Source organism: Phodopus roborovskii, unplaced genomic scaffold (assembly GCF_943737965.1).
Source record: "Phodopus roborovskii unplaced genomic scaffold, PHOROB, whole genome shotgun sequence".
In the NCBI taxonomy this organism is placed as follows: Eukaryota; Metazoa; Chordata; class Mammalia; order Rodentia; family Cricetidae; genus Phodopus; species Phodopus roborovskii.
Window position 1 is genome coordinate 290,067 of NW_026126423.1, and position 14,924 is coordinate 304,990.

Here is a 14,924-nt window from a genome sequence, read left to right on the forward strand (position 1 = left end):
GTCTCTTGATAAGTTACACCAAGAACAAAACATCAATTCTATGGTCTTCCTGCAAAAAACAAAACAAAACAAAACAAAACAAAAAAAAAAAAAAACCTGAGAAAATGTCAATCAAACCCAAACTTCAGGGAATTCTATAAAATAATTAATTATACTCACCAAAAACGCCAAAGCCAAGAAACAAAAAATACGATGATGTATACAAACTATCCTGCTCCCCCCCCCCTTCACCCCTGTGCCCCAACAAAAAAACAACACAAGCTGGAGAGAGAGTGGCTTTAGCGGTTGAGAGCACAGGGGGCTCTTACAGAGAACCCAGGTTTGGGACCCAGCATCTTCAAGGTGGCTAACTGCAGTTCCAGAGGATCTGATGCCCCAATTTGGTCTCTGCAGGTACTGCTTTAACATAAACATTGAAGTAGGCAAGCCACCCACTCATGCACATAAAAGTAAAAGGACAAATAACTCCTTTTAAAATGTTTAAAAGGTCTAGGGCTCAGTGGTAGGAGCATCTGATACTCATGGGTTTGATTCCCAACACCCACATAGAGGTTCACAACTGCCTGTAACTCCATTTCCTGGGGACCTGACACCTTATGTCCTCTGAAGGCTCCTCAAAACATGTGGTGCTCATAAACTCATCTAGGCTTACACATATAAACACAAATAAAAAAACAATTAATAAAAACGTTTTTGTTGTTGTTTCTTGAGACAGGGTTTCTCTGTGGCTTTGGAGCCTGTCCTGGAACTCACTCTGTAAACCAGGCTGGCCTCAAACTCACAGAGATCCTCCTGCCTCTGCCTCCTGGGTGCTGGGATTAAATACAAAACATGCCCCCCCCATTTTTATCATAACAGATACAATGAGTCTACTGACAGACTTTAAATGAATGTGTTAACTAATGGCCTAAATGGGATCATTATAATGTGGCTACATATGGATGTCCTTATCTTATAAAATATATGCAGAATTATTCAGCAATGGGACAAACTATCTACAACTATTCTAATTGGTTCAGGGGAAATAAATTGTATGTGCGTGTAAACAGAGAAAATTCATAAAAACTTGAATACTAACTTAGGTGTTTTGGGGGTTCATACTATTCAGGAGAGCCTTGCATTACTGTACAGGCAGCACAGGGCTATGTCCTAAAGTGTTATTAGTCAGTTTTACCATTGTGGGAACACAGAGTGTATTTGCACAAGACCAGGACTATAGCTAAGGAAGACAGAAATGTTTAAGCAAAGACTGAATGCTTACCTTGAATCTGAAGGAATCCTGTACACTCATAAACTGACTATCTTTAAAAAGACAACACACTATCTAGGAATAGTGGCATACATCTTTAATCCCAGTACTCAGAAGACAGAGGCAGGCAGATTTCTGTGAGTTCCTGGTCAGCCAGTTTTAAAAACAAACAAAAACCGACAGACAGATACATACACATACACACACACACACACACACAGACAGACACTCACACACTGCATTTCCCAACCCTATGCTTTGAATAGAGCCACAGACAAAGATCTAGTATTTGCAGTGTCCCTAGTACTTGTATTGTGATACTGAAACACAATTTTCCACTAAAAGAAACCAAGATTATAAAACATAGGGTTAGCCCGGCAGTGGTGGTGCACACCTTTAATCCCAGTGCTTGGCAGAGGCAGGCAGATAGATCTCTGTGGTTCAAGGCCAGACTAGTCCACTAATAGAGTTCCAGGCCAGCCATAACTACATGGTGAAACCCTGTGTCAAAAAATGAAAACTAAAAACCAGCACCACCACCAGATAAAAACAGCCCAGTCTTTAGCATTCATATCCAATATGAACTGAGTGTGCCTCTTCACAGTTTCAACTAAAAATGAAGAACGTACTTTTAAAAGCTGTGGACCAGAGGTGAAAATGGTCATTTTCTGAATATTTATAGGTGGCCACTATGGAGTTTAAGGCTAACTCTTTATTGTCTCATTCTTAGCTAAAAAAAAAAAAAAAAAAATGTTCCTGGTATGCTAGACATGTACAGCTAGATATGAGGCGATGTCTAAAACAGGCTTGATGAAACTGCTTTGGATTTTCAGTAGCTACAATGACAAATGAAAATTTTCCTACGATACCATGCATATGGGCTCTCTACCTAACAATGGCATTATGGCAGGGTGTGTGTGTATGTGTGTTCATAAACTTCCTGGATCCACTAAGTTAAAACAGCACAGGGGCTGGGAAGAGGACTCGATCCCCCGTACTTCAGGGAGCTCATAAGTACCTGTAACTCCAGTTTCAGGGGATCTGAAACTCTCTAGCCTCCATGAGCTCTAGTACACACTAGACATGGAAGCATATGCAAGCAAGGTAAATCAATCTGTTTAATTAAATAAACTGGGACAAATTCCACTACTCTGGAACTCAAAACCCAGTTTTATTAACTAAACAATGTGACTAGGGAAGCCTTCGTGTTAGCAATCATTGCATGTATGAGAAAATAATGATTCGGAACTATTATTTAATTCTATATGCGAATGGAGGGAGTGTCAAGCAGAAGCAGGAGGATGTCTGTGAGTGTGAGGCCAGCCTGATCTACTTATCGAGTTCCAGGACAGCCAAGGCTACAGAGTGAGACCCTATCTCAAATAAATAAAAACATAAGCTTTATTCTATTTGTTGACGTGCTGAAGTCATCCTTTTACAGAAATAAATATATGTCCTCGTCACTGTTTTCATGGGTGACATGCAGCTTGTTTTATCCATTCTCATTTGTAGACGTCTACATTCTTGCCAAAAACTGGTCATAATCATTACTCTATACCATAATCTATTTTACAGTTAATTTAATTTTGGACATGCTTTATATGTGGGTGTGACAACATAGAACACATCTAATGTAACCACATGTAACTACAAACGTTTTATTTCGGACTGGAAAGATGGCTCAACAGCTAAGCGCACTGGCTGCTCTTCCAGAGAAACTGAGTTCGATTCCCAGCACCTGAATGGCAGCTCACAACCATCTGTAACTGCAGATGACCTCTTCTCCCTACACATGCGTACATGTGTGCTCCCTCACATGCGCACACTCACAAGATTAAATACATAAATAGCTTTTTAATACAAAAACGAGGCTCCAAAATGGAAGGTGGGCTGGGGACATAGGTAATTTGGTAGAGTGTTTGCCTAGCATGCATGGAGCCCTAATCGTGACCCCCAGTACCACACAAACCAGGTGTGGCTGTGCCCATGTATAATCCCAGCAGTGGAAAAGTGGAGGCAGGAGGAGCAGAGGTTAAAGGTCATCCTCAGCTACCTGTAGAGTTGGAGACTAGATCCTATCTAAAAAGGGGAGATATGGAACTACAGAAATCACACTATCATTGTTACAGCCACCAGATACTTAGTTCTCCTTTAGAATATAAATGCCATAAAAAAAAAAAAAAGAGAGATTGGCATCATATTATTTACTTACTCCGTAGTACCTAAAAAACCGCCAGGGGCTAGAGATGGCTCAGCTCACAAGTGTCCATAACTGCAGTTCAAGAGGATTCAAAGCGGTCCTTCCACCTCTGAGAGCACCAGACACACACACACACACACACACACACACACACACACACACACGGGCACACACGGGCACACAGAAATATGTGTCCTATACACATCTGTTGAATTAATGAACTCATATTTTGGTTAGAAAACTGCAGCTCAGGAGTGGAGATTTACACCCAAGCCCTAAGTCCAAACGCAACTCAGAGCTCTCTCCTCAGAGCTAACATCTGAGTTTCACCACTAATGGGAATTTGGAAGTAATTTTCTAACACATAACTCCCGATACAGAAATAATTGTTTTCAATGTTCTCATCACTAAATTTTAATTAAGCCAATTAGGAAAAGAATGGAATGATCCTAAAAGAAATAGGATGTCTAATGATTCTGATACACATGATGTTTTAAAAACTTATCAGATGAGACAAAGGGAGGAACAATTTTCAATTTTGTATTAAATACAAAGAAACAGGGCAGAAAAATAGGCTTCGTCTCTCACATGAATGGAAATAAACTAAAAGGATTACTTTAACTATTATTAAGCCGGGAGCATATACAGATTATCCATGCACTTAAACTTATCTGTTCATTCATTACAGCAGATTCTGTGGTTCTATTTGATTCAAACTGCTACCATGTTCTTGAAAAGAATAAAAAGTTCTTCTCTGCTTGCCAGATATAATGGGTTCAGATGCCTTTAATCTTAGCACTTGGGAGGCAGCAGCAGGTGGGTCTCTATGAGTTCAAGTTCTATATAGTGAGTTCCAGGCCAGCCAGAGATACATAGTGAGATCTGTCTCATTAAAAAGGGAGGGAGGGAGGAAGAGGAGAATGGAAAAGAAGAAAAAATCTACACTTCTAAATATTCCAAATTACTCTGAAAATCTAAAGCTTCAAGCAACAATGTGTGGGGCTGGAAGGGTGGCCCAATGATTAAGTGCACCTGTGTTACTTCTGCAAAAGGCCTGGATTTGGTTTCAGCACCCACATAATGGCTCACAACCATACTTTAACTGATGACCTCTTCTGACCTCCATGGGCCCAAGCAGGCAAAACAGTCACACACATAACGTAAGAATAAATTAAAACAACAACAACAAAAACAAAAAATGTGCACCAAGCCCCAAACAGTGATACCCTCTCCCTCTACCAAACACTGAACCATACCAATTAAGCAAACATACCAATGTAACTCAGAGTATGAGCATTTGAAATTTGTGCTAGTCGATAACTACGCTGAAAGGAACAGTCTCAACTAAAACATGGAAAACAATAGTGTTCTTCATCCATCTCAGTGTCAAACTTTTCTTCAAGAAAAGAGCTTGCCAGTTTACTAAAGTGTTTTACCAGATTATCTCCTTACTTGATAAGAAACTCTAAGAGGACTAGAATTTAATCTTGTGGTTCACCACTCATCAAAATATAAGGATAATGAAACGAAAGCACAGTATTTTCTTTTGCCTTGGTGCAAGCAAATCTAAAAGACTATCCAGTCAGTCAGCTTACTGAGCTTTCCGCTTGGGAATCATCACTCAAAAGCACCAATTTTCCCATATACAAAACCTTTATCAGGGTCTTTCATGAACATTCCAGATGTTTCTATTTCCTCAGTTCTTATTTAATTCCCATAAACATTTCCTGGGAATACTCTATGTAAAAGACATTTTTTTTCACAGAACAGTCACACTGTTTTATTTTGGGTCACATCAACTCTGTGATGACATCTTCATTTTGCATGTAATTAAAGCTTAGAATAGCTAAATATCTTGTCCCTGGTTATAGACATGGTAGGCAAAGTCTGCATGTGAACTGTTTTCAGACTTTTCCACAATTATACCCTACCACTTTATTTGATAATTACCCAGCATCTTTGTAATATCTCTGTACCTGACTCTCTCTTCCATTTCTTCACGTGTCCTACACCTATGACTTTCAGAGCAATAAGGATGCTGAACTTTTAGTGTCCTTTAGGAGACTCATTCTAGCTGTTTACATGATAGAAGCATGGCCGGTTGTGAATTTGGGCTAGTTTTGAGGATTCTTAGATGATTTCACTTAAAATAGAGAGGATTCATGAAGACTTACTAGATGCTTTATGTCAGTTCATTTTGTCCTCAGAGTATCATGGGATCAGCACACTGTTCCTGCTGCTCAAATGAAAAAGCCAAGGACTACAGGCTCTCCCTTGACTACAGTTGCAAGCCAGTTTGTGAAGAACCAGGCCTGCAAAGCCAGGCTACCTTGCTGAGTGTCTGCTACTTTGATGCTCAAATTGTTCCTCCAGGACCAGATGACACCTAATTGGAATCTAACTACCCAGTGGAAAGAGGGGCACAAGAATAATTTCTGCCAAGGATTTCTTAGATAGGGCACCAAAAGCCCAGACAGCACAGCAAAAAAAAAATTGACAAATGAGACACAAATGACAGGGTGGAAAGATGACCTACGGAAGGAAAGAGGACATCTGCAAGCTAGAGATGTCAAAGAGCTAATGCCCCAAGTGTACAAAGAGCCCCACAACAATATCAATGAAAACAGTCTGACTTCTAACTGGGCAAACAAGTAAAGACATTTCTCCAAAGGACACACAAATGGTCAAGTAGATACAAGAAAACCGTTCGGCATCCGTAATCATCAGCGGGACTGCGATCAAAGCGACAGCGACTATCACCTGACAGTCACTGGACTAGCCACTATCAAAACAGGCAAAAACCGGAGGTGCTGTGTAGTAACGGGACACTGGGAAACTGCACCCTGTGTCTGTTGCACTAAACGGTGCAGCCTCTCTGGAAAACACTGTGGTGGTTCCTCAAACTTCAAAATTAGAATTACCCTGACCCACTAGTGCCACTTCTGGGTATAAATGCAGAACTGAAAGCAGGCCTGCAGACACTCATGCTCACGGGAGCAATATTCATTCGCTATAGGCAAGAGGTGGACAGGACCCAAGCGCCCACCCACAGTGCGTGACTAAACTGTGATGGCTGGTGACAGGTTAGAGGACCGTGTGCAGCCCTACACTGTGTAGAGAGAGCCTTTCCCCCACAAGTTGTCATCTCATCTTCATGAAGGTGCTATGGCACGCACCCCCACACACATAAGTACCCCCCAATGTGACTGATGTTTGAATGTTCATGGGCACACTCACACCTATCTATACACATGTGTGTATGGACAATAGAATGCCATTCAGCATTTTTTTAAAAAGGAAATCTGGCCAGGCCATGGTGGCGAATGCCTTTAATCCCGGCATTTGGGAGGCAGAAGCAGGCAGATCTCTGTGAGCTTGGGACCAGCCTGGTCTACAGTGAGTTCCAGGACACTCAAGGCTGTTTACCCTGTCTCGAAAAAACAAACAAAAAAAACAAACAAACAAACAAAAAAAAAAGAAAACAGAAAGGAAAGGAAAGAAGAAGAAAAAAAGGAAATCTGTCGTATGTTGAAATATGGATGAAATCTGAAGATCTTAAGTGAAATTAAGCTGGCACAGAGTTAAATTCTGTATGATTTCTCTGAGATCGGGTACCTAATTGGTCTAACCTATGAAAAGTGTCAGCAGGGTGAAGGTTAGGGGTTAGTTAGGCAGCAGAGGGTGTAAGATGAAAAAGTAGATACTATGGTGCACAATGTGAAAATGTGGAAATACTTAACACTGCGAAACCGAACACCTAAAAACGATTAGAATAATAAATGTTATGCTGCACTTTTTATAAATAAAATTAACTTTTCTTTTACTGTCTTTTCCTGCCCTAATCCAATGTAACAAAAAGATAAAAGTGAAAAACAGCACAAACAAAAGACTTCAACAATGTAAAAAGAATTAAGAAAACAATCGTCAAACAGACGCCCTGTATTGTTTCCTCTTAATTCTCTTAACCTGGAAATACATTAAACGACAGTAAAATGTCATCCCATCGGCAAGGCGAAATGGTAGTAGTTAAAGGCCATTTGGAGATAAAACTCAGCTTCTATTCTGACTTTGCCACTTACTATACGACCTTGGGCAAGGTATTTTCACTCACTCAGTCACTCACTCACTCATTCATTCATTCATTCATTCATTCGCCAAAGTCTCTGTACATGGGTTAACCTAGGACCGGTCTAGGGAATAAATGAGGGTTATTATACAAAACACTAGGCACAATTCTTGGCGCTTTGTGAGTTTTGTGTTGACTGTTTTACCTCGAAGCCTAGAGAGTTAGGCAATGAATAAGGTGAATTAAAGTAGGGTAAGTCCATACCCCACTCTTCAGCGATTTGCCCAACTTGCGGGTACTTACGGTGTCATTATCAAATCAGACACTAGAAATCATTAGTAACTTCAGCATCCCTATCAAAGTGGAGCGGTCTTGTAAGGGGCTGTCACCCTCTCCCTGGGAAAAGCAGTGTCATCTAAGGTATTGAAGATACTTAAGGAAGAGCTACATACAGAACCCGGGGATGGTGGAGCCCGAGAAGCCACCGAGCGCCGCTCCTGTCACTTCACAGGGGCCTAGGCTCATCTGGGGAGGGGCCCGGTCACCCAGCACCCACGGCGCCCGGCCGGCGTCCCCGAGGGCTGGAGCGGCCGCGGCCCGCGGGGCGGAGGGCGCGGGGGCCGGGGTGGGTCACGGCGGGGGCCGGGGCTCACCGCGCGCGGCCGGCAGCGGGTACAGCTTCTCGGCCTTCTGCAGGAAGCGCTGGGCCTTGTCGCGGTTGCCGGCGCTCAGGGCCTCGCGAGCGATCTGCACGCATTTCTCCGCCTCGTCGCGGTTGCCCTCCATGGCTCGCGCCTGCCTCGGTGTCGGCGGCCGCGCAGCTGCGAGGGGGGCCCGCCGCGGAGGAGGCGAGGCGGGCGCGGCGCGGGGAGGAGCGGGCACCGCGGCGGCGGCGGCCCGGAGACGGGCGGCCTCGCAGCTCCGCCTCCTCACGGCCGCCTCCCCGCCCCCCGCGGCCGCAGCGGCGCCAGCCGCGTCCCTCCCGGGCCTGCCGCGCTCCGGCCCCGGCCAGAGCGGGTGGCGCGCCCCCGGGGAGGGGAGCCGGCGCGACCTCAGGCGCTGCCCCGGAGCCCGCCTTCCGCGCCATCGGGGCGGGGACAGGGGACCCGCACTCTCAGTTCGAGACCCAGGCGCCCGAGGCCCCGCCTCTGGGCCCATTGAGAGGCCTCGGGCCTGTCAGGGAGGGGGCTGCACATTACGAGCTCACCCCCCCCCCTTCCCAGTGGGGGCACTTCTGACCCACACCCCTCCTGGGCCCAGCAGGCGATGCAGCTCTGCTGGTTGGTTAAGTCAGCTGTAACTCTAGCAGGGAGTTTTTCACCTACGTAGGCTGCACTGCACCTCCTGTTCCGTGTTTTGTTTTGCCTCAGGAAGTAGCAGGAATGTTGTCTCAGGAAGGGGAAAGGGGCAAATGCACAGCAATGTATTCTTAAGGAACATGCCTGAGGTTTCTCAAACCCATGTCTTCATGTTATCCCAGTCTGAAAATAGCACTCATCCCTGTGACCAACATTTGTGGACAGCAATGTCTGGTCTCCGTGGAGGCTTTTACTTATACCCCAGGTGTCTCTACCAGTCGGGGCTGTGGAGGCTTTTACTTATACCCCAGGGGTCTCTACGGGTCGGGGATGTTCCACATTGGGATACAGTGCCTTCCACATTACTGTCAAATTGCATGCCTACTTCATTATGACAAAATTGGTTATGACTGGATCTACAAAAGAACTGTTTAATTAGTAAGCAAAGAATGTACTGGAGCTGAATGAGATCTAAGAGACACGTTCATTAAGCAAGTTTAAAACTAGTTTGGGATATGACCTTTATTGAGCTTATCCACCAGAGTGGAAATAATGTCTGTACAAAACCAAATGTTTGTTACTATAACTTCTGCATCACAATTAAAATCCAAACAGTTTTTTAAAAACAGTCAACTCAATCAAAACCCACTACTTCAGAATCAATAGCTTCTTTGAAGCCACAGTAACACTTAAATATGGTTAAGACTCGAATGCAGAAATTTGGTTGGCTGGAAGGCTAATTAAGCCTCCAACTTGCTCAAATAGAATTACAAAAAGGCAAAATTGTGTTTTTCACAGAGATACAGTCCACTGGAATCACCGACACTGGACAGCTGTTAAGAATATTTAGAGTCCTGAGATAATAAGGAATCCAGGCATCCTTAGACAGTCTTCTGTTGTCCTTTCTTCCCAATCAGAGATTTGTGGATGTGTGGGATGACACCTAGGAGAGTGACAAGGATTAATTCTACTTTCTGTAGGAACATTTTAAAACAGCACATAAAATCAAAGTAGGTACATCTACAACTTGAAAGGTCTTTAAAAAAAAAAAAAAAGTTCAAACACAAAGTAAAAACTGAGTGATAGAAGTGTAAACCAAATTTCATAAAGAAGCAATGAAAATTTAAGAGCGTTCTACTTGGAAATTTAACTGAGTTTCAATGATAACATACCACCACCAGCAATTGTAGCCTTGATCAGGGAGTCCAATTCTTCATCCCCACGAATGGCAAGTTGCAAGTGACGAGGGGTAATACGCTTTACCTTTAAGTCTTTTGATGCATTTCCTGCCAACTCTAGTACCTAAAAGGCAAAATTCTGATCAATCTTCCAACTTCCCTGATCCCATGGATCAGTCAAGATCCATGAAGCTGGCTAAACCCCAGTGGTTTTAATCTACCAACTGTCGTCATCCCCCCACTACCTGAATGACAAAATTATGCAAATTATGCAAAGGACTGAAGGGGCACGCAATTGCTTTTGCAAGAGCAGCAAACTCTGGCTCAGCAGGAGCCTTGGCTGAACACTAGCTCCCTCTAGCGCTCTCTCGGCCTCTGCGCCGCGCTTACAGCCTGGGAGTTTTCTTGCATCACTTTCCTCCTTCCCTCTCGCCACTTTCCCCCCCCCCCCCGCCCCCCAAACCTTTCCCAGATCACAGGCACACACACTCCCGCTTACCTCTGCGGTGAGGTACTCCAGGATGGCTGCGCTGTACACAGCTGCGGTCGCGCCCACACGTCCGTGGCTGGTTGTCCTAGATTTCAGGTGTCGATGAATACGGCCCACAGGGAACTGGATTTTTACGCACACAAACAAAAAATGCACAATGATAGGAGATTCGAAGGTGGAAGGATGATGTGCGCGCCAAAGCCAAGGACGGTGGTGCACCCAGGCGCCCCGGCAGCAACACGCGAGCTCGACGTTTCCCCCCCCCAACCCACCCCGCCCCAATCTTCAGCCGCTGAAGGCCAAGTCGCGACACATCACCCACGCAAAGATGGAACACGCATGCAAGGCGCCGACAAACAAGCAAGGGGGTGCAAAGATAAAGGCCGGGCCACCGGGCTGCGGCTGCGGCAGCAGCTGCCTACCTGCAAGCCGGCTCGCTGCGAGCGGGAAACCGCCTTTGTCTTGGCCTTTCCGGAGTCCTTTCCAGCCTTACCGCCAGCCTGCGGCGCCGCCGACGCCCGCGAGCCCGGGAGGGACGGAGAGGATAGAATTACCGAGGCGGCGGGCGCGCCCCTCCCCCACGGCCGCGCGTCCCGGGGCCGAGCGCGCGCTCGCGGCCCGCCGGGGTCTCCGGGCCGCCGCTCGCCCCCGCCCGCTGCCCCCGCCGACCCCGGCCGCGCGCCCGCCGCGGCCGCGCGCCCCCGCGGCGCCGCGCGCGCCCTCCCCAACCGTCGTCGCCTCCCTCCCGGGGGAGCGGCGGGCTCCCCAAACAGCTCCCTCCGCTCGGCCCGACCCTGTCTCCGCACGCTCCCACTCGCCGCCGCCACCGCCGCCGCCTCGCCCCCAGCCCCCGGCGACGGCGGCCCCGCCCGCTCCAAGCCCACAGCCCGCGGCCGCCCGGCCGCCCGGCCGCCGTCGCTCTCTCAACGTTACCATCTCGGACCGCGCTGAAGATCGGACGAGCGAGCAAGAGACGAGGCCAGGCGGACGCACAGCGAGATCCCGGCGCCCACTCCTCCGTCGTACCGCGATTCAAACTGCGCCGTCTCCCGCCTTCCTCGCGCCCTTTATACCGCAGAATGTTCCCTCATCCGGGAACTCGGCTGGCTCGGCCCACCAATGGTTGCCGCCCGCCTTCGGGCCGCGTCCTTGAGGCTCCGGCCAATGGGAGAGCGCGGAGCGGGCCGCTGGGGCGGGCGCTCGCGAGCTCGAGCGCTGATTGGCGCGCGGAGAGCGGCGGCGGGGAGGGGGGCGGAGGGGGAGTGGGGGAGGCGGCGGGACGGGACCGGGCGGAGAAGGGCGCCGCGGCGGGAGGGCAGGGACTGCGCCGCGCCGCCCAGGCCGCGGACGCGGGCGTCACGTGCCTGCGGGGAGGGGCTGAGAGGCCGGGGAGGGGCGCGCTGGCGCCCTCCCCACCGCAGCCCCCCTCCCCGCTCCCCGCGGGGTGGACGGGACCACGTGAGCCCTCCCCCCCCCCCGGGCCAGCCTGGGCCTCGCGGCCTCCCTCCCGTCGGCCTGGCCGTTCCTCTCGGCCGTCCTCGGTCCCCTCCAGGCCCCTGCGTGGTGGTGACAGGTGGCTCGGAGGCCAGCCCCGCGGGAGAGGAGCTCAGGTCGGCCTGCACCTGCCCCGCCGCTTCCCTGATCCACTGTCGCCGCCGCCGCCACCCCCACCCCGAGGTGGTTTCTCATCTTCCTCCACTCCTGTCCTCTCGTGACCGCTCACGCCCCCCCTCCCATCCTGTCTCATCACAACAGTGGGGCCAAGTTACCTTGGTGATAACAAATAATTTTGTCCACACACAGGAAGCTTAGAATGAAGCGTCATTATAATGAAATCATCAGCCGTAATTTTGCAGAGACTCCGCATCAATGGGATGCGCCTATAGCCTAGTGTCCAAAGTTGATTTATTGAAACATCAAAGCTATTATGTGTCAGCTTTCCAACACTAAACATTTTGCCACATGAAAAATGTTGGGTAAATGTCAGTGGGGTAACTGTAACATGATTCACAAGCAGTTACAGATGGTTCATGTAATCAATTACAAATGCTGGACTAAAAAAAAAAAAAAGGGCTGTACACACGGTACTGTCCTGATGCCAGCCACTTAGACATGCAGTTAACAGGTCGACGATGCCTGTGTACATCACTAGCTGCTTGGAGACCAGAATGATCTAAGTCTCTCGTGTTTATGGTACTTAATATGTAACATTTTTAAATAAGAAAAATTATTGGGTGGGTGGGTGCCGGTGCACATGTCTTGACGATTTTGTGGAAATCAGATGACAACTTGTGAAATGGGTTCTCCCTAGATGGGTTGCAGGGATCTCTGTACATGGGTGGCAGGGATGGGACTCAGTCATGCTTGCACAGGACTTTTACCCAGAGTCATACCATTCATCATCAGTCCAACGGCGCTTTACACTTTTTTATGTAATTGAATAGTAATGTGAAGAGAATTTTGAAGCATAAACTACATCACATCGGGCTTCAGTTTGAAAGGTTTTATGAAATTTGAGACCGTCTCTGGTGCCAGGAGATTAATGGCTAGAGGAGAGGCTCCCAACAGTTTTGATGCCAAGCCTTATTGGAACTAAAGAATTATAATGTTGTCATCATATAAATAAAATAAAACTGTGAACCTGCAGTCCCAGCCCTTAGTAGGCTGCATCAAGAGAATCACAAGCAGAAGGCCAGTCTGAACTACACACAGATTCTATTTCAAAAACGTAAGGACTGGTCTGCAGCCCACGTTATTACCGTTACACCATTAATTCTAGCACTAGGGAGGCAGAGGCAGGTTGATCTTAGTGAATTCCAGGGCAGCATGGTCTACACAGTGAGTTCCAAGCTATGTAGTGTTACAGAGTGAGGAAGCCCTGTCTAAAACCCCAAACACAAAACCACAACCAAATACCTCAAAGCAGTTTCATTGGTAGAGCAGTGATCGTCTAGCAATCTGCAAAGCGTGGAGCTCACAGCTTAGCACTGGAAAAGAAAGAAAAGTACAGCGCCAAGCCCAATGCAACCGTTAACCTTGGCTTCACTTCTGGTGAGAGTTCTTGATGGGCTTCTTTGACTTTTGGTTTTGTTTTTGTTTTTGTTTTGTTTTGTTTGTTTGTTTGTTTGAGACAGGATTTCTCTGTGGCTTTGGAGCCTGTCCTGGGACTCACTCTGTAGACCAGGCCTGCCTCTGCCTCTCGAATGCTGGGACTAAAGGAGTGTGCCACAAACATCCGGCTAGAGAGAGTTCACCTCACAGCCAGCATCAGTGCATTCTCTCCATAAAGCCCTTTAGCTATAAAGTCTAGCTAAAGGAATTTACTTTTACTGTTTTTTTTTTGTTTGTTTGTTTGTTTGGGTTTTTTTTTTTTTTTTTTTTTTTTTGGCTTATTTGGTTTTTGGCTTTTCAAATCAGGGTTTCATTGGTGTAGCTTTGGAGCCTACCCTGGCAATCATTCTGTAGACCAGGATGGCCTCGATGGAACTCACAGAGATCGGCCTGGCTCTGCCTTGAGAGTGCTGGGATTAACGATATACGCCACCATGCCTGGCTTTTGTTCTGTGGCCTAGGGTAGCCTGGGACTTTCTCTATAGATCAGACTGAGTTCAAACTCAGTGATCCCCCTGCCTCTGTCTTCGATGTTCAGCTTACAGATGCATACTATCATGTTTTTCGAAAAAGGTTATAAACCTTTTGAAAGTTGGAGTTTCATTCCATCTGATTTCACATAGGTGTCCAAAGAGTAAGGAAAAGGGTATGCGAAGTACATGGTAGCATGTCCTTGACTGACACACGGTAAATAGGGAGGGTGTGGTGGTTTGAGAGAGAAAGACTGCTTGGTCTCCAGTTAGTGGTACTGTTTAAAAAGAGTTAGGAGGCGTGGCCTTTGTTGGAGGAGGTGTATACTGGGATGAGCTTTGAGGTTTATATGACTTTGCCAGCCCCAGTCTCTCTCTGCCGGGGTGCCTGCAGATCAGGCTGTAATAGCCCATGCCTGCCTGCCTGCCTGCTGCCATGAGGATCATGGACTAAGCCTTTGAAACTGTAAGCAAGCCCCCAGTTGAACGCTTTCTTTGATAAGAGTTGCTTTGATCCAGGGAGAATAAAACATAAGGATAAATAAAGTAACTTATATTCCCAATCTGTTTATCCTGACCAGTATTTTTACTTCTTTTGATGTAGGATCTGAAAGTTTAAAGGACACCCAAAGTGTGGTTAAATGAAAAATGTTGCTCATAGTCTTGGGCATTGGAACTCTGGGTCCCAAGTTTGGGGAGATTTAGGTGTTGCCGCCTTGCTGGAGAGGTAGCTTCACACCACCTATCCAGTTCCCAATGCTTACAATTGAAGATGTGAGTTCTCGGCTCCTTTTCAACCCCGCCACTTGCCTCTGCGCCTATTCAAGGCAATGGAGACTTACCCATTGGAACTATACGTCAA

General features: G+C 47.2%; 2 protein-coding genes across 2 annotated transcripts in view; both read right to left on the reverse strand.

The window, feature by feature from the left end:
• Dnajb14 (DnaJ heat shock protein family (Hsp40) member B14) overlaps positions 1–8,404 on the reverse strand; it is a 38,223-nt gene extending 29,819 nt beyond the window's left edge. The window contains exon 1 of the mRNA XM_051185432.1: positions 8,169–8,404. Within this exon, the coding sequence (XP_051041389.1) occupies positions 8,169–8,301 (133 nt within the window). The 5' untranslated portion in view covers positions 8,302–8,404. The remainder of the gene's footprint in view (positions 1–8,168) is intronic.
• Positions 8,405–9,309: 905 nt separating this feature from the next.
• Positions 9,310–11,583, reverse strand: LOC127222966 (histone H2A.Z). The gene is made up of 5 exons (XM_051185433.1): positions 11,415–11,583; positions 10,904–10,981; positions 10,491–10,604; positions 9,986–10,115; positions 9,310–9,756 (listed from the first exon to the last, which is right to left on the reverse strand). The coding sequence occupies exons 1-5, from the start codon at positions 11,415–11,417 to the stop codon at positions 9,695–9,697; spliced, it is 387 nt and encodes a 128-aa protein (XP_051041390.1). The 5' UTR covers positions 11,418–11,583; the 3' UTR covers positions 9,310–9,694.
• Positions 11,584–14,924: the final 3,341 nt, after the last annotated feature.